This window comes from Trachinotus anak, unplaced genomic scaffold (assembly GCF_046630095.1).
Source record: "Trachinotus anak isolate AG129_WGS33_773 ecotype Australia unplaced genomic scaffold, CSIRO_AGI_Tana_v1 ptg000010l, whole genome shotgun sequence".
Classification (NCBI taxonomy): Eukaryota; Metazoa; Chordata; class Actinopteri; order Carangiformes; family Carangidae; genus Trachinotus; species Trachinotus anak.
The window spans coordinates 15,831,279-15,854,309 of NW_027273861.1; the positions used below are offsets into that span (position 1 = coordinate 15,831,279).

General features: G+C 40.6%; 1 protein-coding gene across 2 annotated transcripts; it reads right to left on the reverse strand.

The window, feature by feature from the left end:
- Positions 1-1,728: 1,728 nt before the first annotated feature.
- On the reverse strand, positions 1,729-21,323 carry ccdc50a (coiled-coil domain containing 50a). Of its 2 annotated transcripts, XM_071487909.1 has the most exons (12): positions 20,973-21,323; positions 17,086-17,148; positions 14,228-14,357; positions 12,009-12,099; positions 11,354-11,456; positions 7,551-8,474; positions 6,428-6,579; positions 5,798-5,842; positions 5,302-5,445; positions 5,072-5,154; positions 4,856-4,965; positions 1,729-4,164 (listed from the first exon to the last, which is right to left on the reverse strand). In XM_071487909.1, exons 1-12 carry the CDS (start codon positions 21,025-21,027, stop codon positions 4,145-4,147), a joined length of 1,920 nt encoding a protein of 639 aa, XP_071344010.1. In that variant the 5' UTR covers positions 21,028-21,323; the 3' UTR covers positions 1,729-4,144. The 2 variants fall into 2 exon arrangements, with proteins under 2 accessions (XP_071344010.1, XP_071344011.1); XM_071487910.1 differs by lacking the exon at positions 7,551-8,474 and having other exon boundaries at positions 20,973-21,320.
- Between the last annotated feature and the right edge of the window lie 1,708 nt (positions 21,324-23,031).

Genomic DNA, 23,031 nt, shown 5'->3' on the forward strand with positions numbered 1-23,031 from the left:
GCTCTGGGACTCTGTGCTCATGGTGTGGCGCACAAGTCACAAGTCAAACGCATCTGCTAACACATCAAACCAGTCTGAGCCTGAACATGAATAAATATTTGCTTGAGTTACTTCCTGTATTATTTGTATTTTGAGATACAGCAGGTAGGCTATAGGAAGAGCAGGACCACACAATCCCCAATAATACATTTCCACCCGCACACGACACACAACTGTGTTGACATACAAAACAATTACTCTTGTTTCTCTTCACAGGGTCATTTTACAGCAGTTCTGTTACCCGCACAGCTGGAAACTTTGCCTGGGAATTTCTGTGCTCACAAATTTCAGTCATTGTTTCTGGTCGTGTGTGTAATGTGCATGCAAGACCAAACTGGAGTTATGGATGGATTTTTGTTGGGAGACTCTTCAGAGACTGACTGTAATTTCCAGGTTTACGTGCTTTTGAAATACGTCTGATGTTTGTAAAAAAAGTGAGTTGAGACAGATGAATGAAAAGCCTGAAACACTGCTGAGCTCTGTTGTCTGGAAAGCAGAGCCACAACATGCATCATAATTGTAGAATCTGGCAATATCTGGGAATTACTTGCTACCAGCCAAATGTTGGTAGGCTTTATATTTAATTTTACTTTAAATACATCAGGTATCCAAGCTTATATGATGAGCATTTAGAAGATTATGTAAAATTTCACCAGATCCTAAAGCCACGAGGAGTAGAACAAATATCACGTCTGATTGTGAAACTCTTCTAATCTCCCAGCAGCAGCAGCAGCAGCAGCCACTTTTCTGGTTTTGGAAATTTAGTTTCCAGTAATTTGGTTGTGACATAGCCCTCTGAGGGCATGGCAGTGGTGTTACCACATGCAGATGAAGCATCAGTATGATAGGTATGTTGGTAAACCAGCTCCACTCAGCCAATGATGGGTGTAACTCTGTACTGTCCTTAAGAGTGGCATGATTTATTAAAAATACTGATGATAAAAGGCTACCTGCCACTGACAGTTCAAGCTCTTTGCATAAGGAAATTTGAAAAAATTAAAACACGATTGATGTTAAGAAAGAAGCATAAGGTCAAGAAACAAAATAAACCTAAGATTAAAGTATATTTTTAAATAAAACCCCATCTAGAGACAAATTTTGCAAATGAGGTTGTGTTATCAGTGTGTATATGCTTGTGAATCAGCTCCTACATAAATAAACATGAGAAACAAATGCTTGTGCAGCAGTTACTAATGTATATGGAACCGTTTTCTTCTCTTCATAGTCCTTTAGCTTGAATTAGTGCAGTTAATATTTGTATGTGGAAACAGCTGGAGGTCTGCACAAAGTTTAAAACAGGTTTTCTTCAAACTTCTCCCTTTCACGTGGTGCTGTTGAGCTAAAATGTGTGAATACTGACCAGGATTTTCTGTGCCACTTTAAAGAGTGACACATTATGTATGTATGTATGTGGAGGGAGAGTATGGAGCTGAAAAGGAGGCATAAGTCGTCTATTCCTGGCTGCTGTGGGGAAGCTTAAGACCTGTACTGCAGGTACACAACATGGTTAGGTGAAACTGGCAATAAAATGGTAAAGTGCAGTAGAGAAGTCACTTACAAAATATATTTAAATGTTATTTGAGGCCTGCACCACTCTGTTTTACTGGGCACACTAAAATGCACTGAGCGGCATCAGTGTTTCAGTGGCCTAACCTTCACTTAATGAACGAGTCGTTTTCATTAACAGTGGAAATGCTGATACAGTTTATTACATTTCGAAATGCTATAGGTAAAAGCAACTGGTTAATTCATTGTACCTAAAAAAAAAAAAAAAAATCTGTTACAGCAAGTGCCAACACATGTGTCGACTCATGATTGGTAGATTGCATACAAGCCCTGGATTAAAGAAAATTTAAAACACAACACTCAATGTTTGATGTAGACAGCACTCAAATCCAAAATCTGATGCACAACATCCACAAATACACAATCAAAGACGCATCCTGATTAGATTCACTTTGTATTTTTTTTTTTTTTTAAATTGCCAACAAGTCCACAAGGTGGTGCTCTCATCACAGAATAAATTAGGAGTTCCACCTTGGTGGGTGTGGTAGCTCTGCTACAACCACAACAACTTGAAGCTTTTCCCATTTTCAAGTCCCTGAAAAAATGACAAACATATGGCACAAATCCCATTCTGTCAACAGCCATTAGCACATTATCAATTCAATAAGAACTGCAATATTGCTGCATGTCCTCAGAAATACAAACATCTCACAATTAGGCAAAGAAAACTACACATTTTCTCTGCACAGGGAGGGAATCAGTTTAGAAGCTGATTTTTAATTTCAGCGACATTTATTACAACGTGAACACATGGAAGTAGCACTGAGGCCAGCCGAGTCCACCTTAATGTTCAAAGACTGAATCAATTTGTTGCTATTATACAAACATTTCAGTGAACTCAAAAGCTTAAATGTGCTCTTCATTTTCCATATCATTCTTATTCAATATGAACAGAAAATAATGGATTCTGCAGCAGTAAAAACAGTAAAATAGGTCCCTTTGAGCAGTAATATATGTTTGTGTCAGTTTTTCCAGCTAATCCTGTGACTGGATTTCCCTCCATCCAGATGCACTTCTCCTGTGGGGGATGTTTGCCTTTTCTGCAGGCAGGAAATGATGTCTGCCTTTGAGTTTGAGACAAAGAGAAGGGGATTGGAACTGACAGTGGGAAAGTTTAGGGGGAATAGAAAGACTGACAAAATACTGTGTACAAACAAAATATAAGGCTCCCTTTCTGAACAAAAAAAAAAATAGTGAGACACAAGATATTAGGACTGAAGTGAGAATCTTGTATTTTCCACAAGACATAATTTGGTAACACAAGCTTAAAAACGAAACAAAAAATAAAACAAAAAACAACATATATTTACATTTAAATAAAATGAGCAGATATTCAATTGCACAATGTCTGTGCCATAAGCACAAGCATGAATTGACACAGACAAGCAATGTACATGCATTTCATTTCTGGTTCTTTTATGAGCCAGTTTTGGTTTGTAAATGACAAGCTGATATGAAATAGAAAAGTGATACATTGAACAGCAGTATATGAGCTAGCACATATTTTGTTCATTCACAAAGAGAAGATTATTGGCTTTTTGTGGCTTTTAGCCCTTTCTGACAAAAAAGAAAAGGGAGCCAGATAATTTGATATAGAGCTGAAATGCATGTACACAGTTGTATACTTTCAGTAAGCATGCACATAGAAACAGTGAGTCATACACAGAATATCATCCAGCCACTTTCAGTTTAACGGTGACAGGGTTAAAGAGTGCCCCTCACAAGCCGAAGAAGACACAGCCTACAGCCAATTAAATGTCCATGGTTCATCACAAAGCTCCACCTCCTCTGCAGTGGAACAAGGTAAACATGTCAAAGCCAAAACTACCAGCATCTTGATAAAAGGCTTATTTTTTGTTGTTTGAATACAGCAACAGAAACGTATCCCTCCAGAGTCATATGCTGTGTGGCACATGGACAGGGCCTGTGTGGCCTCATTGAACAGGATGACAAGATATAGAACTGCAGCACGGGTGATACGAAGCAGCTGCCATGTTGGTATCTAAGACACTGTAGCATCCATGTTGGACCAGACAGGCACGTCCCATGAAAAGTCATGAGGAAATTTGAGATTGCATGGTTATATCCAGCAGAGGCCTTGAGCCCTTGTGATGGCATGGTCCACAGATGGGACGTACATCAGCACACGATGAGCACAGCAAATGAGGAGGCAGTTCCTCTGTTTCAACAGCTAAGAATCATGGGAGGTTATGTCACAAGGCTGCTCTTTTGGCTTGTCTTGATATCAAGTCAGTTAAAAGAAATAATAATTAATCACCATTTACAAATTTAAGAAAAAAAGGAAAAGATGAGTGTGATTCCAACACTCACAGATCCACTTCCTTAACTCTGGGCCAAACTTTGGAGGGTACTATAAAAGAAAAAAAAAAAAATAAATACCACTGTGAACTCATTAGATTGTCCCAAGGCTTTTGGTCAACAGAGTATGAATGGCTGAAAGCAAAGATGAACAAAAAAAAAAAAAAAAGGAGGACGAAGGAGGACTGACAGTATGTCTGGACATGGCAGAGAGCCTGAGTCACCGCTTGTAATAGGCACCTAGAAAAAGACAAAGAGATCTATCAGCAACCAAGTTGTTTTTTTGCTGCATTTCTCAGAGATTAGTTTCCCTTCTTCTGCTGTCTGGTTTCTGCTGTTTGCACTTACTACTCTTCTAGTTGTGAAACAAACACTGTTTATGCTTTGGTGAAATACATCACTTCCTGGACATCCTGGTCGCCTGAGGGTTAAGGCGCAGACCACTAGCCACAATCTTCCCCTCATTTCCTGTCATGTCTCAACTATCTACTCATTAATGAGCCGGAAAAGAAAAACTCATAACTTCCTGTGTGCCAACTCTCATTTCTCAGAGGAAGCATACCTAATACTAGGTGCTAAAAACAACAGATGTTAAAATTTACATTATATATGTAAAATGGACTGACTGTATGAATTAATTTAAGCAGTGGTAGGGACATTTACAGCTCTACAGACAATCAATATTAGTCCATCAGAAGAGAAAATAAATCAATACACACAAGAGACATACACTCTATAAAAATATCCAACTGAACCAAAGAATTAACATGTGATATGGTATAGAAAAACAGTAAGCAGTAAAGCTAACAACATGCAATCTGTAGTCAATATTCAGGGCTGACAAATCACTGGCGTGGACAGTAAACAGAGGGTACATCCTTATTTAATTAAACAGTACTTTATGTTAGGATGAAATAAATAGACATCATACCTTTGTAAGCAGCTTCAGGTCTGGTGGGTGCACGAGGGGGGACAGGGTGGTCCGAGTAGCCATAGCCAGGATTCACATTCTCATAGTCGTGTGTACGAGGCTGAGGAGGCCTGAGACAGACAGAGCGGGGAAACCAAGAAAGAAACCAAATGTAAAGATTGAGTACTTCTTGGCTGACTGCAAATATTTGGTCTTAAGAAGTTATGAGTGTGGTACCTGGCAGGCTTGTTGTGGTTCCTCTGCCTCTGGTATTCATACTCATCTCGTGTTCTGGGCCGGACGACTTCCTCTGAATTTGGCTGGAAACCAACAAAAATTATGACCTAAAATTAACCTAACCTAAAATTATGGTTATTGTACCACAGTGGAAACACACTTTCATATAAAGTAGGCTGCCCAAATATTTCACCCAAGGTTTTAAAATGAGTATGTTCATGGAAATTTACCCTGTAGTCGCCCTCTTGCCTCCTCCTTTCCACTGCCATCTTCTCCATGGCCAACCTCTCCCTCTCTCGTTCCTTCTCTTTCTCCCGTTCTCGATTCTTCCTGTACTCCTTTTTCTCTTGTTCCATCAGCAGTCGGGCGATTTCCTGCCAGAGCAAGGCACATCGATATCAATTGGATAATATTCATAGCCACAGGAAAACTTCCATATCCTACAAGATTTAATGTATGGGTGACACGTTGATTGGGTTTCATGTATTTTAACTGTCATATGAAGGTATGTATCACTACTCTTGGATCCAAACAGTAATCAGAAACACCAGGTTCACAGTCTGAAAATAGCATGTAATAACAACACTTTTACGATACTGGACTGTTTCCTCTTACATAATGCCTGGTTTAGACATGGCTTTTTAATATCAGTCATAGGATTATATGACTGATATTCAATAGAGGAAAACAGCGTAAAAAAGTTTTGCAGACTTTATGCCCACTCACCTCATCCTGTGCCACTTGGGCTGCACGCACATGCACCTTGCTTGCCTGAAACCAGACAACAATCAAAAAAAGTCACATTCTCCCCACAGTGAAACACATTGTTCTGACATTTTATAAACATAGGAAATGACTGCAATTGAAGCCCGAAGCCCTAATTCTACAGAAAACTTAGTAGCCTCCTACATTGTACTTGTTACACTGGGCCTATTGTATGCCTTCTCCTTTGATATTGGATTTATTATAAACTCAAAAATCTGACTTTGTATATCTGACCTGACTTCACATTCAATGATTAACCAGGAGTTGGGTGTTTGCATTCAGCTCCTGCTCTTTGTAGCTGTCACTAATACCAAGTTTAAGCGTTGAGGTTGCTCTTGGTGTACAGTATTATATTAGCTCTTGACGTCTGCATTTTTACCATACACAGCTGGAAACTTTGGGATCTGCCAGCAACTTAATGGTGGAAGAGTTGTCAAATGTTACAAAATCAGATCTCCCCAACATATTATCATGATTCTTCAGTTTGCTTTTTGGGTTGATTTTATTTTTATCTTACACGTAAGCGTGCTCACTAGTCCTTTGAATGCACAAATAAACAAAAGCTAACAGCTTTCTAGTTTCCTCCCCCACCTTGATTTCCTCCTCCTGCAGTTTCCTGGCCACCTCCATGTCCTTTAGCTCCTGCTCTCGGAGATCCAGCTTCGTCAACCCCCTGGTGGCCTCGCTCAGCCCATACTCAGTTTCTGCTACTACTGCCCCACTCCCTCGGTGCACAATACGACCTGTGGATGTTACCATATTCCATTAACAACAATAATGATAATAATAATAATAATAATAATAATAATAATAATAATAATAATAATAATAAATACATACATAAATAAATTTGAAAACAACAATTATTTTAATTTTCGAATAATCAGTTGCTTTTGTTCATTAAGATCCATTGTTTATTTTTCATCAGAAAAAAATTATTATCACAATTTTCCAGACCCAGGGCGCAATGTCTTCAAGTGCCCGTTTTGTCCGCCCAACAGTCAAAAAATAAATAGATTAAATTCATGTGGTTTTTAGTGAGGCATGTATGACAGAAAAATGATAAACCCCAACATCTGAGAAGATGGAGCTTGAATGTTTTTTGGCATTTTGATAAATACAAAATTTGATTAAAATGATTAACAAAGAATTTTCAATCAGTGATTAATCGCCTTCTCATTGCTGGTCTACAATACATACAACTGTAGTTGGATTAAAGCCATAAGGCACCAAAAAGGGCTGCGTTGCATCTCCACTGGTGTTTATCACTGTTTTCCTTCATGCCTTTCACATTTTTGGGATAAAACCAGCTCACCAGCAGTGCAGCCCTTTGTGAATGCCGAATTTTAGCCCAAGAAAAATATAAAAAAGCTATTCAACTAGAAAACACACAGCACACATTTTAGTCGCAGCACAGTGTAATCATTGCCTTGCTCAACAACACAATAGACAATGCAAGAATAAGCGAACCCCACAACACAACAGCAACAAATCCAATCACTTCAAACCATTGAAATCTGAATTGCAACAATCATCAGAAATTACTGTGAAATCTTTGTTGTCCTTATGAGAAGAGAGAAAATTTGTGTCTTCATTAGTGATTGCCAAGTTATAGTAGATCAACCCACCACCTGAGATTGCCACAGCGAAAAAGCTACTCCAGCACACCACACAAACACCCCCGTAGAGCCCAGAGGGAGGCTCAGGGTGGTACCTGTCTCTCCGTTGGGGTGTGTATGAATGCGTTCCCTGCCAGGACCCTCCCCCTGTCGAGGGTCCCAGAATTCTCTGGTGCCCTCTCTCCCTTCGTTGCTCCTGGGCTCGTCAAACACGTCTTCGTAGGCAGAGTGGACACGCTGCCGGCACCTGGCTTTCCTCTCCCTCTCACCATCATCATCCTCTTCCTCCACCCAGGAAGCCTTACCCTCTCTTGACCAGTCCCTGCTATGACCCTGCTCCAAATAATCCTCATCAAGTCCTCTCTCCCTGCTCCTGGTTCTTGTTCGTGGTCTGTCTTTGTCCCTCTGTCTTTGCCTGTCTCTCTCTCTGTGTCTGTCCCCAGTGTGTCCTCTGTCTTTGGATCTTTCCCTGTCTCTTCCTCCTGCTCTGGCCCCTCTGAGGTCCTGCTCTCTGTCTCTCCTGTGGTCTTTTCCCATATACTTCTCCCATTCCAGGTCCCTGCCCCTGTCTCGGTCACGTTGCCTGTCCCTTTCTCTGTCCCATGCCTTGTCTCTCTCTATGGGGATGTGTGGTGGAGGTGGTCTGGCTGGTCTCTCCTTCCTCCTCACCACTCTCTCTGTGTCCTCCCCCCCAAGGCCCATGGCTCTGCTTGTCTCTGTGGGTTCATACTCCGGGTACCTGTCCCCATGCTTGCCTCTGGAGGGCAGCAGGTGCTCTGGGTACGGATCTGCATGCCTGCTTCGCCCTCCCTCTGCCACCAGGTAGTGCTCAGGGTATCTGGAGCGACTGTGGGGTGCTGCTGGTTCCTGTCTTGGATACCTGCTCCTTTTGGGCTCTGTTGAGCTATAATCTGGGGAGTGATCACGATGTGAGCTCACTGGAGCATATGTATCATAAGGACCTGGGGAAGTTGATTTGTGACGGGTGTGTTTGTCCAGATCAAGAGGTCTTCTTGCAGCTGAGCAGAGATGAAGGAGTGAGGGGTTTGAGGGGGGCAGAGTGGAGAAAATGATGATGGTTGATGAGAACATCAAAATAACACAGACAAGAGTGATGTAAGCTGAGATGGTTAGTAAGCGTTAATCTTAAAACAGCACCAGTGAGGAGAGTGATGGTCAAAAGACAAAGCATAAACTATAAATGGAAAGAGTGTAGGTATTAGCTGCACCCAAACTGTCCAAAGGCATGTTTATTACTCTTGGAAAATTAAATAAGGTCAAGTCAGCGGCAACAAGTGTTTGTAAATTAAATAGAATACAGTTTTATAAATGCATGTGACATAATGAACATCCAACATGTTGTATTAACACTTTTGAAAATATATTATGGGTTATTTGACATACACAGCTGAAAATCAATGTGGCAGACTTGACAACCAAGCAAATACCATATTATAACCAGAGCATGACTGACTTGAAGGGAAAAACTGAACTTGAACACCATCCTGCTGGGAGTTGGCCTGTGACTGACAAAAGTTTGAATGAAAAGAAATGAGTGGAAAAACACGCAGCAGAGGCAAGTCCTTTGTGCCCTGAGAGTCAGCTCAATGGAATTCCAACTATCTAACCTGCTGCTCATATCGACTTTGTTGATGTTCAAACTTTAAAAAAAAAAACTAAAGGAGGCAGGTACAAAAGACAGCCTCACCAAAACCTGCCTCTAAGTGACGTAGCTGGGTAAAGCCTTTGCTTTCTTCTGTCTCATTTCACATTTAAATACACTTCCCCATCTTCCTCTCCATCTGACTTCCTGTCTGTTCTGTACCTGTCAAGTGGGGACAGGTTCTGCCCACCACATGGGTTTATGTGCAACTGTAATCCACTGGATTAAGACAAACAAGGCCAGCAGCCTCTCATTTCCTGTGAGGAGAAGCCAATTACACAGCCCAATGAGAAGCTACATGATATCACAGACGTGCATAAGAAGGATATTAAAAAGTAGTGGGGTGGAGATTTTAAAATGTAACACTAGGCTATGAAGAATTCACATACAAGTGCAAGACGGTGAAAATACTGAGTCTGAACACTAAACACCTTTGTGCACAGTGACAATGTTGTAAAACTGCATGAAATGTATCTGGTTACTAATTGTTATGTCATTCCATTGCAGCATTAGATGCAGGGTAAATACAGGTGCTCAATCTTTGTTCCACTGTGAGCACATTCACACTCTGCACGCACACACACACACACACACACACACACACACACACACACACACTCTTTAAAGGCTTTAAATTAAACATGGTGAGTCTGATAATGACACAAATATTCTGATATAAAGGAGACCTGACCTGACCACCTGCCATGCAAAGCACAGTGGCTGCCTGCGATCCATATAGACACAACAGGAAAGGTAGAGTGACGGCTGGAGACAATTGCCCAGTCCTGTTTATGTCAACAAAGAAGCCAATGTCTGTGTCAACGTAATATTTGTGTACACTTCATGCCCCACCTGAGAAACTACTCATTCCCTCCCACTCACAGCCTCCACCTCCCTCTGTCCTGTTTTGCATCCCATGTTTTATTTACATGCATATCCGCAAAGTCTGAGGAGTGGAACAAGTGGGCAGATAAAAAAAAAACCAAAAACATAAGAACCAATACATCTGCAACCTGCCAGTGGAAGTAAAACCCATGAAGTCTATGGTGAATGTTTGTGGATCACTGAAAATAAACTACTGGAAATGAAAAAACGCAGAGCAGAGAAGGTTTGTGTTATGAAGATAACTAAAAATTATTTTCCTTCTCTGCTCACCATCTAGGGATGACATGAGCGGTGGCAGTGGGTGCTAAATTCCAGCCTCTGGAGAGGACAAGATCCAAATATAAATGGTTGAGGGTTCAGACAGGAAAACTGGGAGTCAGTCTGCCAGATTAGATTCAGAAGGTTCAGACAGCTGCAAAGAAAAGAGCTCAGCTTTTACAAGGAGGGCGTGTTATAAAGAACCATGAGAAATACATTTCCCTCCTATACTCAAAGTCACACCCTTGGCTCAAGAACTAGAGCTGCACTCAGAGCTAGCCACACTACTCTCAAATGGCTGCAACATTTCAGCAGCAAAATCTGTCATGCAGACAAACTGTTAGCCCTTTGCTATAAAAGCCTGCTCTGAAGCTGCATCTCTCAACACAGAGATGGCACCGGATGCAGGCTCAGCGTCTCATAGGTTACTTGACAGAGGGAAACAATTTACAAAGAAGTAAAAGAAAAGAGGAAGATTATGAGTAACTGTCTCTTTCAGAAGAAAATGAACAGACCTCCAGTGCTATGAATCATACAGGTGTGACGTTTGCATGAAAAGACTTGGATTTGTTATACCTTATAAAAGCATAAAAAACACAGTTTTGTTGACAAAGATATTTTAGGTGGGTATGTAACACCATCTAAATGTTTTTCTTAATGCATTTTGTACCCACTAACTGGGATTCATTTTATATCTGAGGTTGAATCTGATATCAAAGCACATTTAAGCTGCATCTTCAAACTGGAGCACCCATTTACAGTGGTGTTTGTTCTTGAATGGGAGCAAGATGACAAATTATTTCTCTGTAGGAACATGTAAGCTTAACTCCTTCAAGGTTAATTATGTGCTTATGAATGCATTCCAAAATCTTTGCCTCGAGTCAGCAACAATCTGCAGAGCACTGCAACATCAAAAGCATACCCTGAGAAATCCAGAGCTGGAGAAAAAACATTCCAGTCCACAAAAAGAGCATCATATCTTCTCTCATTTTCTTAACCACAGACAAGCTCATAGAGGCAACAAATACATATGAAATACACACAGACAAAGCAACGGCCACACATAACATAAGCCAGTGGTGCTCTCCCCACCTCCATGATCCTCAAAGTAGTCCTCGTCAAAGTTTGATTCCAGCTGCTTCTGTCTCCTCCTTTCCTCCTTCATCTCCTTCTCCTGCAGCTTACGAGCTATGGCCTACAAAACAAATAAGGCAACAGTAAACACGTCTTACCACATGATTATGACAAAGTCCCTGTTTGGCCTGATCTGTAACAAACGTGTCACTTTGTTTTGAGATGCAGTTTTGTTTTTTACTCTTGTCAGTCACTGTAGTTTCAAAGCATATCAGATTATAGTGGTGAGATCCATCGTTCCCTGATGCTTTAGATAAATCAAACAAGTTCAGGAAGTGCTGTAGTAGCTTACTCAGGCCGGATAGTTTTTTAATCACACTATGAAGCAATGAGACCACATCAACAATACCATGACAAAACATTTACAAAAACATCCTGAAGTATGCTCTTTATGTAGGGTGTAAACACTGAATACAACTTTGAGAATAAAGAATTACAGGCTATGTTGCTATGGCTGCCTCCATTACAACAACTCAAGTGGAATGACCCACCCATTTCAGTGCATCGACACTAGAAGTCAAATCACTGACAGGTGGATGTAACCAGCATTGTGCTTGAATGCACACAGAGGTCTGATCTCGTGTGCGTGTGTGTGTCTCTAATGTGTTCTTACTGCATCCTTCTCTTCTTGCTGTCGCTGTTGCTCTGCCTGTCGGACCAGTTGTTCCTGAATCTCCTGAGCGATCTCATTATCTTGGCGTTCACTGAGGTTCCCGTGTATCGTAATGTGTATATGGGGAGGGGGTTGGACAACATTACAACATTAATAACAGATAATACAACTTGTAATAGTCAGAATATGGATGATGATGATGATGATGATGATAACCAGGATGTTCCTCTTAAATCCTCACATGAATAAAAGCACATTTTTCATACATAATAAACAGGCTTTACTTTTTTATTTCTTATCCATTCTTTATACTTCTCTCGTATTTGCTCAATAGTTCAATGTCCCATATTTTTCTGAGTGCTTTCAGTCGATACCTCTGTTGCCATTTTGCTGTTAACTAATTCACCTCGATACATTTCAAGCAGACAAAGATTTTTAACACTTATAAAAATACAAACCCACACTTTAAAACTGCTAAAAAAAACCCAAAGATTAATTATTCATGTGGGACATATCACAATGTAATATCTATGATTAAATAGTCATATTACATAAGCCCAGTAAACACACCAAGAGCCCAGCTTTGAATTTGTCCAGCATGTTGGGAGAGAGTGTGTGTGCTTCAGGCGAGAGCAGAAGCGTCCTCGCCTGTTGTGAAGTTGATCTCACCAGCTTGCTTTGGTTCACTCACATCTTTCAACGACGTGATTTTGACAACAACACCATCTGCCTGGAGGGCTGGTATGCAAAGATCATTTCTCTGTTTGTGTGTGTGTATACATACATGTGGGTAATGCTTTACTCAAAGGGAACTGTAACAGCTTAACTACCCTGTGCTTCACCTGTATTTGACCCGAGCAGCTGATAGCTTAGGAAAAGCACCTGAGTATGCCTTCATCCGTTTACAGCAAGAAGCAAGTGAAGCTGCATTCCCCTGTGTCTGTGTTTAGGCAAATGTGAGAGTGGGTGTATGTGAAGTGTCACTGGCAAGAGCAGTGTCGATGGCAGTGTGAGCTCCCAGCATGACAAGCAGTATTGGCCCACCTGCATCCGTGGTGGAGCATCTGGCCTCTCCCTGTGGGTGCAATCCCACTGCTGTAACACTATGTCTGTGTGTGCTTGAAACAGTGAGCTCATTGAGATGTGAGTCAGCACTTTTATTTTAATAAAAATTGCAGAGCAGATAGAAAGACTTTTCATCCAAGTGCCTTTTTGCATGCTCTGTTGCAGTTCCAGGTCTGGACTGAGGCAGAGGCAACACAGCATGTAGTTATATTTAGTAAAGTCACTGAAGCTTGATTTATGTTTCTGCATCAGGCCATTGTGGACTGTACAAATGGATGCTGCATAGCTTTGGACATGCAGCTGGAGCTGACCCAAACCCCTGAGGAAATATATTTATACATCAGGGCTATAGATGATACTACATGGCAACCACTAGAGTTGCGAATGATCTGCTTGTGTTCGGATGCCAAAACATGTAGTGTTTTGGATGTTGTACGAAGACAACATGTATCAAACTGACAACAGGCTCAATCAACTTCTCCTTTTTAGTAATGTTAGACAAATTTATACTTTGTCATTTAGCAAAGTCTTACCTACTAATTTAAAACAATAAAAGAGCTAACCTGACGATGAATGCTGAATGTACTTTGGGGCGTGTGTGGTGGGACTGCTGGATTACCTCACCAGAGAAGCATAAATCTGTTTTAGGTACAGGTCTTGGGAATAATTACACTAGATTACACTAATCTGAAACAGATGCTATTAACAATGCAATTCGCGAGGTATTCTGATGACTTCATGAAGTCATGAAGTCAAAGATGGATATAGCTACACTCATATGATTACATAAAATTATAACCAGATAACAGCTTTCAAGTAAATGCTGGATCGGATGTAATTCACAGTGTCATTTTAAATGTTAAATGAATTTAAATGCAATGAACTAACTCAGTCAATTATATTAATTATTTAGGTTTTAAACAGGTGATCACTCAGTCATGTCTGCTCTTTATAGGGTGCCATCTGTATGTCCACAACTTTTTGCATATATGGTTTTATTATCTATTATTCCAAGTGCAATTTTGCTTTGATATAGACACACACTATATAAGTGTGTGTGTGTGTGTGTGTGTGTGTGTGTGTGTGTGTGTGTGTGTGTGTGTGTGTGTGTGTGTGTGTGTGTGTGTGTGTGTGAGAGAGAGTGAGAGACCCACATGTCACCATGCTGTTTCTGGCTCTGGATCTTGGCCCTCTTATCCTCCTCCTCCTGCAGCTTTTTGGCAACCTGCAGGTCCTTCTGCACTAGACGGCTCTTATGGACGTTGGACGCCAAGTGGCTCTCAACTGTAGACACAAAACACGTAAGCACGGCTCTTAAAACTGTACACAGAACCCAGAGTAAGTCAGCTGAATGGACTGCACTACTAATGTGGAATTAGATGGATGATGAACCGTAGAGTACGGGGGGGGGGGGGGGGGGGGGGGGGGGTATTTACAGGTCCACACTTTCTTGATAATCTCCTCTCTGAGAATCAGTGGCAGTGTTTAGATGGTCTGCAGAGAGCAAGATCAACGTTGAGGACACAGACACTTCGGTTTCTGGTAATAAACAGAGAGTGCTCTTAGTCACTGAGAAATGAATGTTCACATCTGAAGTATCTTTCCAAGGTTGTGTGATGGCACGTTGTGGGCCATAACAGATGATAAATCCTGCCTGCTGACGCACTCCATACGCTTCGTAGGCATGGAGAGCATCACTCACTTGTTCAGCTCTGTTTTACCCACCTATCGATCTGTTCCCTGCTTTCACGTGAAAAGGACCAAATTATATTTGGCAATTTACCCGTGAGAGGCTCCATAAAGCTTCTGCTTTCTGACTGGTGAGATTGACAGAGGAAACTGAGTCACAGCTGAACAACTTGGTGAAAAGTCAAAAGGGCTGACATTGATTTTTTTGTACGACGCTGATCAAATGTTTAAGTTTATGACACCTCACAAAAATATATCTGACGGCAAAACTGATTTGACAGAAGCCAGATAGACTATCATTTATCCACTGCTAAGCTTTTCAATAAGAAAAAAAAAAAAGACTGGGCATTGTGACATTCATTCAACAAACTAAACCTTGAAGAGATCTCACGTCATTCAGAAAAAAGGAGTTGGGGTGAGAAAGCTGGACTATCTGAACCTCAGACATGTCAGTGCAGAGCTATGCACTGAAACAGAGAGAACAGACTCCAGAAAGAAGAGGCGCCAAGTGCTGACATAAAGAAATGTTTTCCAAGCAACATTTGAATGCTTCAGCATTTTGCATGCTCAACATTTTGAATGGAAATAAAAGCCAACCCCGACTCCACATTAACATGGAGTCAAAGTGCTAAAAAGGCATGTTTGGGATGGCCATCTGTCGATGCAATCCAGGAAATAAAAAGGGACACTGCATATTCAGAGAGCTGTCAGACTACGTCAGCTGGCATTCTCCTCGATGACCTCCAGGGTCAAAGGTGAAAAACATTTTTCCAGCTCAAACCAGATCAGTTAGTGTGGTAACAAAGGGAGCAAAGGGAGATGAGCCTCAGGTTATGGATCACTAAGGCTTAAAAAGGGTTAATGACTATACAAGGACAGGCCAGCCAAGACCAAATGAATCACAGCCAAAACAGAGCCTAATCTGCACTCAGGGTATGGCCGGGTGACATCTGGTCTTTTATCTTGTAGAGCTTGTTGCAGTTACCCTTTTATGGTGACACATAGCAAAAATATCCCTTCAAAACAAAAGCTCACCAAAAAAATCTGAACACAAAAGCAGTAGCCTCTTTTTGTTGATTCCTGTCATGTCTTTGGGAATGAGTGCAGGTGAAGGATATGAGGGGTGTGGTGGCCGTTGGCCTTCTCCAGATATTCGTTTGTGTCTGATCAAAGGAAGGCCTTATTATGTCTGGGTCTGTTTGTAAGTCCGCCTTGGCAGAAAATGTCTTTTCAACCTAACTCAGCTGTGGTTTAACCCACAGTAAAGGACCAGCAGTTCTTGACAGCATTTCTCCTAAAACACATACACAAAATAAAGCTTTAAACAATTTATCTTCATGCACTTACTGAAAGATTAGCAGCAGAGGAAGAGATATAGTGAGTCTCCAAAGTGCCTTTTAAAAATCATGTGAAAAAGATGCCGGCTAATTACACACATATGAGCTCACATAAAAGCATGAGCTAATCTAATGAGGCATGCAGGGACAAACACATGGCCAACAAGAGTTAGGGAGTGTGTGCATTTTCACATCATGTACACACAAAACAATACTTTACAAGTACACACACTCACACAGTTAAACACAATAGTATCTCACAGTGTGTTTCACATAAAAACCCTTGCTAAGCTCATTGCGCTAACTTCAGATCCAGACTCTCTCTGTGCTACAGCTGCAGCTCACACAATTAATGTGATCCAGACAAATCACATGCACCAGTCCACTGTATTCTGCCACAGCCCTGCTCTGATACAGTATTGTTGTGGCATCCTGCACCATTCACATAGTGAACTGTGCAGCTAAAGCAGGGTTTATGTAGGCTTAATGAGGCTGCAGCCACTGACACTGCACTTTAGCCTGTTCGACTTGACAAATATTCCAAAAGGGAAAAATTAAGCATTGTGATTTTTTTTTACTGCTAAGATCTAAAAGCATCTTTCATGGTTTGTTCTTTTTCAAAGCAAGCTTTAAGTGACCTAGGAAGGCAGCAGTGATGTAACACGTCTGATGCAGAAAATATTACAACAATAAATGACTTGAGTGTTTAAGTAGACTCTAGGGAAAAAAGGGAATTGATGTTTCTATATGACCTCTCTGGATTTTTTTTTTTCATCTTAATAAAGAACAGGACCCATCAAAGGCAGCTGAACTTTTCTGAGTAGAGCTTAACAAAGGTCTTTTCTGTGATCAGAATCAGTGAAAGCAGAAAAGCAGAGAAACTGATTTTTCAAAAAGGTAAGAGTCACATGTCCCTTCTCACTTCAAGTGAAAACACTGGGAACTAAGGAGAACAAATAAAAAATGGCCAATTTATACTCTCTTACTTTCTTGTTCCTGGAGGTTATAGGCCAGGCTGTGGTCCTCCAGCACAGCAAAGTCTCGGCACACTGAAAAAAGGAAGAGGCTAAAATTAAAAAAAGAAAATGAGAAAGCCTGTACAAAAAAAGCAAAATTCAAAATTAGCTTCAACATCTGGATGTTTTTTTCATTCTGTCTCGAGCTGACACAAGTTAAACTAGAGGCAGCTGAGATGGTAGATATGAATCTGACATATTCAGTTTCAGGCAGGCATTTAACATCCGGCCCACACACACACACACACACACACACACAAACACACAAATTATTCAAAAATTGACCCACAATCAAGGACAGGAAGCCAAGCTAAACAGCTTAACTAGAGCGCACAAGAAGAGGACTGAATGGATCGTCAATGCGACTTATGCAAAGAACTATTTTGAGAATTCTAATAATTTTATGTTCAGCAGCTTTCTATATGATGAGCTGACAAGCATGCTTCATAGCAAAATGAATGAAAAATAGCAACATACTTAGTATTAATTTAAACATGAAAACTGTTCTACTGGATGATATAGAGGCAAAAATCTAAAGATCTGTCTAACACTTGATACCCAAATTATCAGTAGTTTAACTTGATGACATTTAAAAACTATACGTCTGTACTCTCACAGATTAGAAACTGGGCCAAGGAGTTTTAAGCAGTCTGATAAGGAGTTTGGCCATTGGTGAGTTTTTGGCAGCAAAGACATGAAGTGAAACTGTGAATGAGGAACTACTGTTCACACTCAGGCTAAAACAAAAAACACAGAAAAAGAAGCCTCAATAGAGACTGTTGTTGTGGGAACTTTTGAGCTTCTTAAATTTTATTTAAAAAGGTGAGAGGATCTTTAAGAAGTGAGAAGTACTGTATACTTGTTATTGATAAGATGCCGGTTGAAATCCCTGAACTAGCTGACAAAATGTGACGAGTACATGTCTAAAACTCCCAGCAACATTTTGTGTATCCATCTGCAAAGCACAGACACATGCAGTAAAAGCAGTTAGAGCACTACTCTACAAAATGAGCAACAACAGCACTATGATGTAAACCAGTAGACAGCACGAGATCTGAAAAGCCTAATAATCATCTGGAAATAAATTATCAGTGATTGACAGCAGCAGAGCTTGTATAACAGAAACATAATTATTATTTGGCCTCAGCGCCACCGTTAGACTGAAACTACAATTAAAACCTAGATCTCAATTAGATCTCCAACACCCTAACTTTGCCCTTTCTAAGTGAACAGGTTAAGTGCTTAGTGCCTACTCCGAGGTCTAGTATAGAGTGGTATCCCTCACTTTGGATAAAATGAGTATCTGCCAAATGAGTAAATGTAATTGTAAATGTAGATATATAGATACAGTGTATAGAGGATGATCACAATTTTTGGCCAGCAGTACTTTTTTGGTAAAATCTATATTTGACTGCCTGTTTTCCATCTTACGCGGATATCTTCGCGACAAATCTAAACTCGAGCAGTTTCCTTTTATGGTTTCAATATTACTGATGCCAAAATGTTGTGAACATTCATTGTAGAAACAATAGTAGAGATTGTTGTAGGAGGGGGGTTTTCCTCATAAAAAACCCAACACCATCTCCCCACATCCATCTAAAGTGCATTAAAATGAGGCAGACAGCCTCTCTCTTTGTTCGCTTGAATATTCGGGATCCACCAGTCTTCAAAAGCTCACAGTTTCCTATGTAGGCAAACAGTAGAAGCTAAGAGGACTTGTCAGACCTTTCCCACAACCTCAGCTAATTATGGATGTGGAACGTGTAACATAGGATGTACAGTTACAGTTACTTAGTCTAGCATCTGCTTCTGCGGTTCAGTCAACATGGATTAACTACCTCCTGTTTAGAAATAATATTCTTGAAATCCTACAGTGAGAAACTTTTCTTCAGCTGCAAACCTTACAAACATCATCAAATATAGAAGAATAAAATTAAGCCATGATTTCATCCTGCAAGAAGCCATGCACCACTCTGCTGTTGGAAGTGGTTCTATTCAGGGAGGATCAGAAAAAGAAAAAAAGAAAAGAATGAGCTTGCTTTAGTATTTGTTTTACCTTCTCTTGTTTTACGATTAGTATTGTTTATATCATATATCCTGTACATTCAGTCATAATATATACACAGTCTAATCGATCCATTCTAAACTTATATTAAAAGCTCTTCTCCTTGCAGCTTCAGTTACAAAGGGCTAACCACACTCAATAACCTCACACTGCCAGACTCACCACCCATCATCTGCTCACAAAGATTACTTCATCCACATAAAAAATTAATGACCAGAAATACGCTACACTTACACCATGTGTTGGTGTAGAGAAAGCTCTGAAAAAATTAACTACTTTCTCATAGTATTGACGGCACAAACAGGCCATAGAACCAAACAAACCACCGACGAGTGTCCAGATTGTCTGGTTGTAGTAGACGGGTGGATGACTGGTGTTGGGAATAAACTGATGCTGGATGCTGGAAAGAGGAGGGCAAGACATCTACCAAGCCCCCTCCCCACCCCTACTGCCTCAGATCAGCGTGGGATTAAATTAACACAGACCATTTTTCAACCATATGCTTAATCTTCTTAGCCAAGAAACCCTAGATTTATAGTGGCTGGTATAGCTATATGCACTAGTCGTTTTACCTTGTCCAGCACTTTGGGGTACTGTGGCCATTCCTTTCACAGCTTGCAAAAGGCAACACTTCTCAAAATGCAGTATTTAACTGGGTGTAGTTTTTCTCAACAACAACACTGACATTCATTTAGGGTTACAATCACAAAATAAGCTTAACATGACACCACAATGTACAAAGACTTCAAGAGTTGAGTCTTTGTGCTTCATGTGCAGTGGGAAATATCCAAATACAAGCTCAGATCATCTGTGAGTAACAGTACAATAAAAACCTAGACGGCTCACAATATTTACTATTTTCTTAACACACGAGGGATTTAGTTGAAACTTCTCCAGCAGCTTTCTCAGTCTTTCCCACTGCAGACTAGCCAAGCAGTCGAATTGCACGCTCCTTCTCTCTCTGACCAGAATAACAAGCATCCTGCTGAGCAGCTGCTTCACACAAACAGGATGGGTCCTTTCCACCAGCAGAGCATCCCATTGAAAATCTGTTTTGATGTAAAAGCCCCACGCTCCACCTGCTTTTCAGCCAGTTACAATCATAGACAAAGTTTTTGGCTGTGTACAAAAGTTATGTGGGATGGGGTTGGTGATGCAGTCCAGGATAATTTTTCAAAGAAGTTAACAGATTTTACAACCAAAGGTAAAGTGTAATCAGATCAGGTCAGACATGAAACTGAAAAGACAGGGAACACCTTCAGTCCACTGCATCACAAGAACAAGGGCATCTTATCCTCAGCCCTGGCTGAAGCACATAATGCACCTTACAACAGACAAACAGCTCCGATGTGATCAGTATTAAGGTCGACAAGTCACCTGACTCCTTTAACGCTGTGTTTACCCACCCTGGTGCGGTGCCAGTATGTGTACATCGATTAGTGTTCATCACTATTTAACCACAGTTCACACACTGTGTGAAAACATGAAATGAATCATCGTGTGTTCTCCATGATAAAATAATGTTTCCCCTTCTAACATTGACAGTACACAGATTTTGACAGGTGTACAAAATCTGGCACATCAGCACCCGCGCTAAGGCGTCTAATCAGCCTTGAGGACCAACGTTACTATGCTAGCATCCACTAGCAAGCTGTGCTAACAACCACCATGACCGTGGCGTGTGATGCCAAAAACAAACACCTGAGCTCACTCACTCAACGTCGGCCTGCGTAGATACGCTAAACAGCTAGCTTGCTTCACATTTAGCTGGTGAACACATTATGGACGTTACCCTCTTTCACTCCAGGTAGTTTCTTCTGGTCGATGCTAATGTTACATTCAGCCATGTTGTCACCGATAATAAGTTAAAAAAAAAACAAAACAAAACAAACAAAAAAAAAAAAAACCGTTGACGGTGAATTACACTTCCACTCTTCTTCCGAAGGTTAACGGCAGACTGATCGATCGCCTTTCCTCATAAACCCGATTGATGGTTCAGGTGCTGGACGGCCCTTTTGATTAGTTTCGGTTGCCACCCTCTCCCTCGATACGCCGCTGCTGTAATTGCCCGGCTGATACTCTGCCGAAGCCAGCGTCAGATTTTCTACGAGCGTCCCTCCTTCCCTTCACCGGCCCTTCCTACAAGCGACCCACCGACACAGACAGAATAAAGACCGGCTTTCCGGTCAGAGGCGTAAAAATAAAAGACTTCATATGCCACGTAGCAATGTAACGACTCAGTACTTTCACTGACTACTCTGACTTCAAAAGCTTTTCTAACCAGAAAACACTCACAAAAAGTTGATTGTAAAATATTATAATATTAATATAATTATGAACTATTATACTGAAGCATTCGTATCTGACCATCACTATAACAGGCCCAATGTATCATAATTTATTACTTAATTTATATGTTGTATTTCTAAATACAAAGTTACTAGTTTCACTAGAAAATATAAATATAGTGGAGTAAAAAGTGCAATATTTGCATATCAAGTTGCCACAAATGTAAATACTCTCGTAAAGTTAGAATATATTATCACAGAAATAATTGTGGCTGTTATAAAATTACAAGTATTGTTATCAAATTACATTTATTAAGATGCTAATGACAAAAAATGCACACTGTACTTATTTTCAATGTGGTCTTTAAAGTCTAAGAAATCATCGGGTACGTGTCCTACTGGTTCAGCACTTTCCAAACATGCATTCTTAAAATATAAATCCACTGACAACATCAGAAATAAGTGTACAATCATAATTTAAAATACAAATCCATGGGTACTCATAAAAACAAGTATAGAAACCGATAAACCGCCATACTTTCAACTTTAATTTTGAAGGCCGAATTATCACGCTTCCGGTATAAATCTAACTACAGGTGGTGAACTTGACCAAGCTCCCTTCGCAAGGGTCAGTGACTGGAGACATCTGCAGCTGCAAGAGGTCTTAATCGCGAAGCGAAAGGGAACACACCTCCCAGGTTCAAATCCATGGTCCAAATGAATCATGATAATTAAGGCTACAGGTTCAAAACAGGCAAAGTCACTGAGAACAGGCCTGTTTGTCTGAACGAAGACATCCCTCTCTCTCTCTCTCTCTTTCATTTACAAAAACAAGTTCACACGTGTCATGTGATCTGACAGCAGCTGGTACCTGAATATGTTAATAAAACCGCTCCCTCTAGCGTCCAGCATTTCAACTTGCAGGGGTTTACCACACCTGCACCACACCCGTTTCAAATCACTTTTTAAAACTCAATGCAGTACATCAGTGAAAATGAAAAGTTGAATGACAAGTTGTTGTCCATTTATTGGCTCATCAATGACACCATTAGAGGATGTTTGCAGACTGTGTCCATACTTAATGATAGAGTTCATTTTTAAATCATATACTACGAGGTCGACATGACCCAGACCTCTTTCATTAGTGATGCAGTGGACTGGTTGAGAGAAGAAACGGGATCACCACTTTAGCTCACACTTGACACACATTTATCAAATCTAAAAATAAGAAAAAAAAAAACTTGGATCTGGATCAAAGGCTTTGGTATTCACTTGATGTAAATTATGAGAAAATACCACACAGCAGACATTGTTGTTATTTGCTGCCCTTGCTTTTGCCTGTTTTGTCTGACATAGTCCCAAGTACCTTGTCACAGACAAATTTTAGTTTTATGACTATAACTACAAATAATCCTCAGGATACCCACAGTGGACACTCTCCTGGCTCTTTCAGGTTGTTTCACAGTGTTAGTTTCTTCATCGAGTCCTTGAGTTGTGCTTTACACAGCTGACTGGCTTAAGAGATGGATTTGTGAAGGGTTTTTGGATGCGAGATGCCAGACG

What these genes read in the sequence shown, in the direction of transcription:
- ccdc50a (XM_071487909.1), bottom strand. Translation starts at nt 21,027, where the DNA reads ATGGCTGAATGTAACATTAGCATCGACCAGAAGAAACTACCTGGAGTG. An exon ending in CCCAAGTGGCACAGGATGAG is followed by an intron (nt 5,446 to 5,797) that starts GTGAGTGGGCAT and finishes TTGCTCTGGCAG; the next exon opens with GAAATCGCCCGACTGCTGAT. An exon ending in AACCACAACAAGCCTGCCAG is followed by an intron (nt 4,966 to 5,071) that starts GTACCACACTCA and finishes TGTCTGTCTCAG; the next exon opens with GCCTCCTCAGCCTCGTACAC.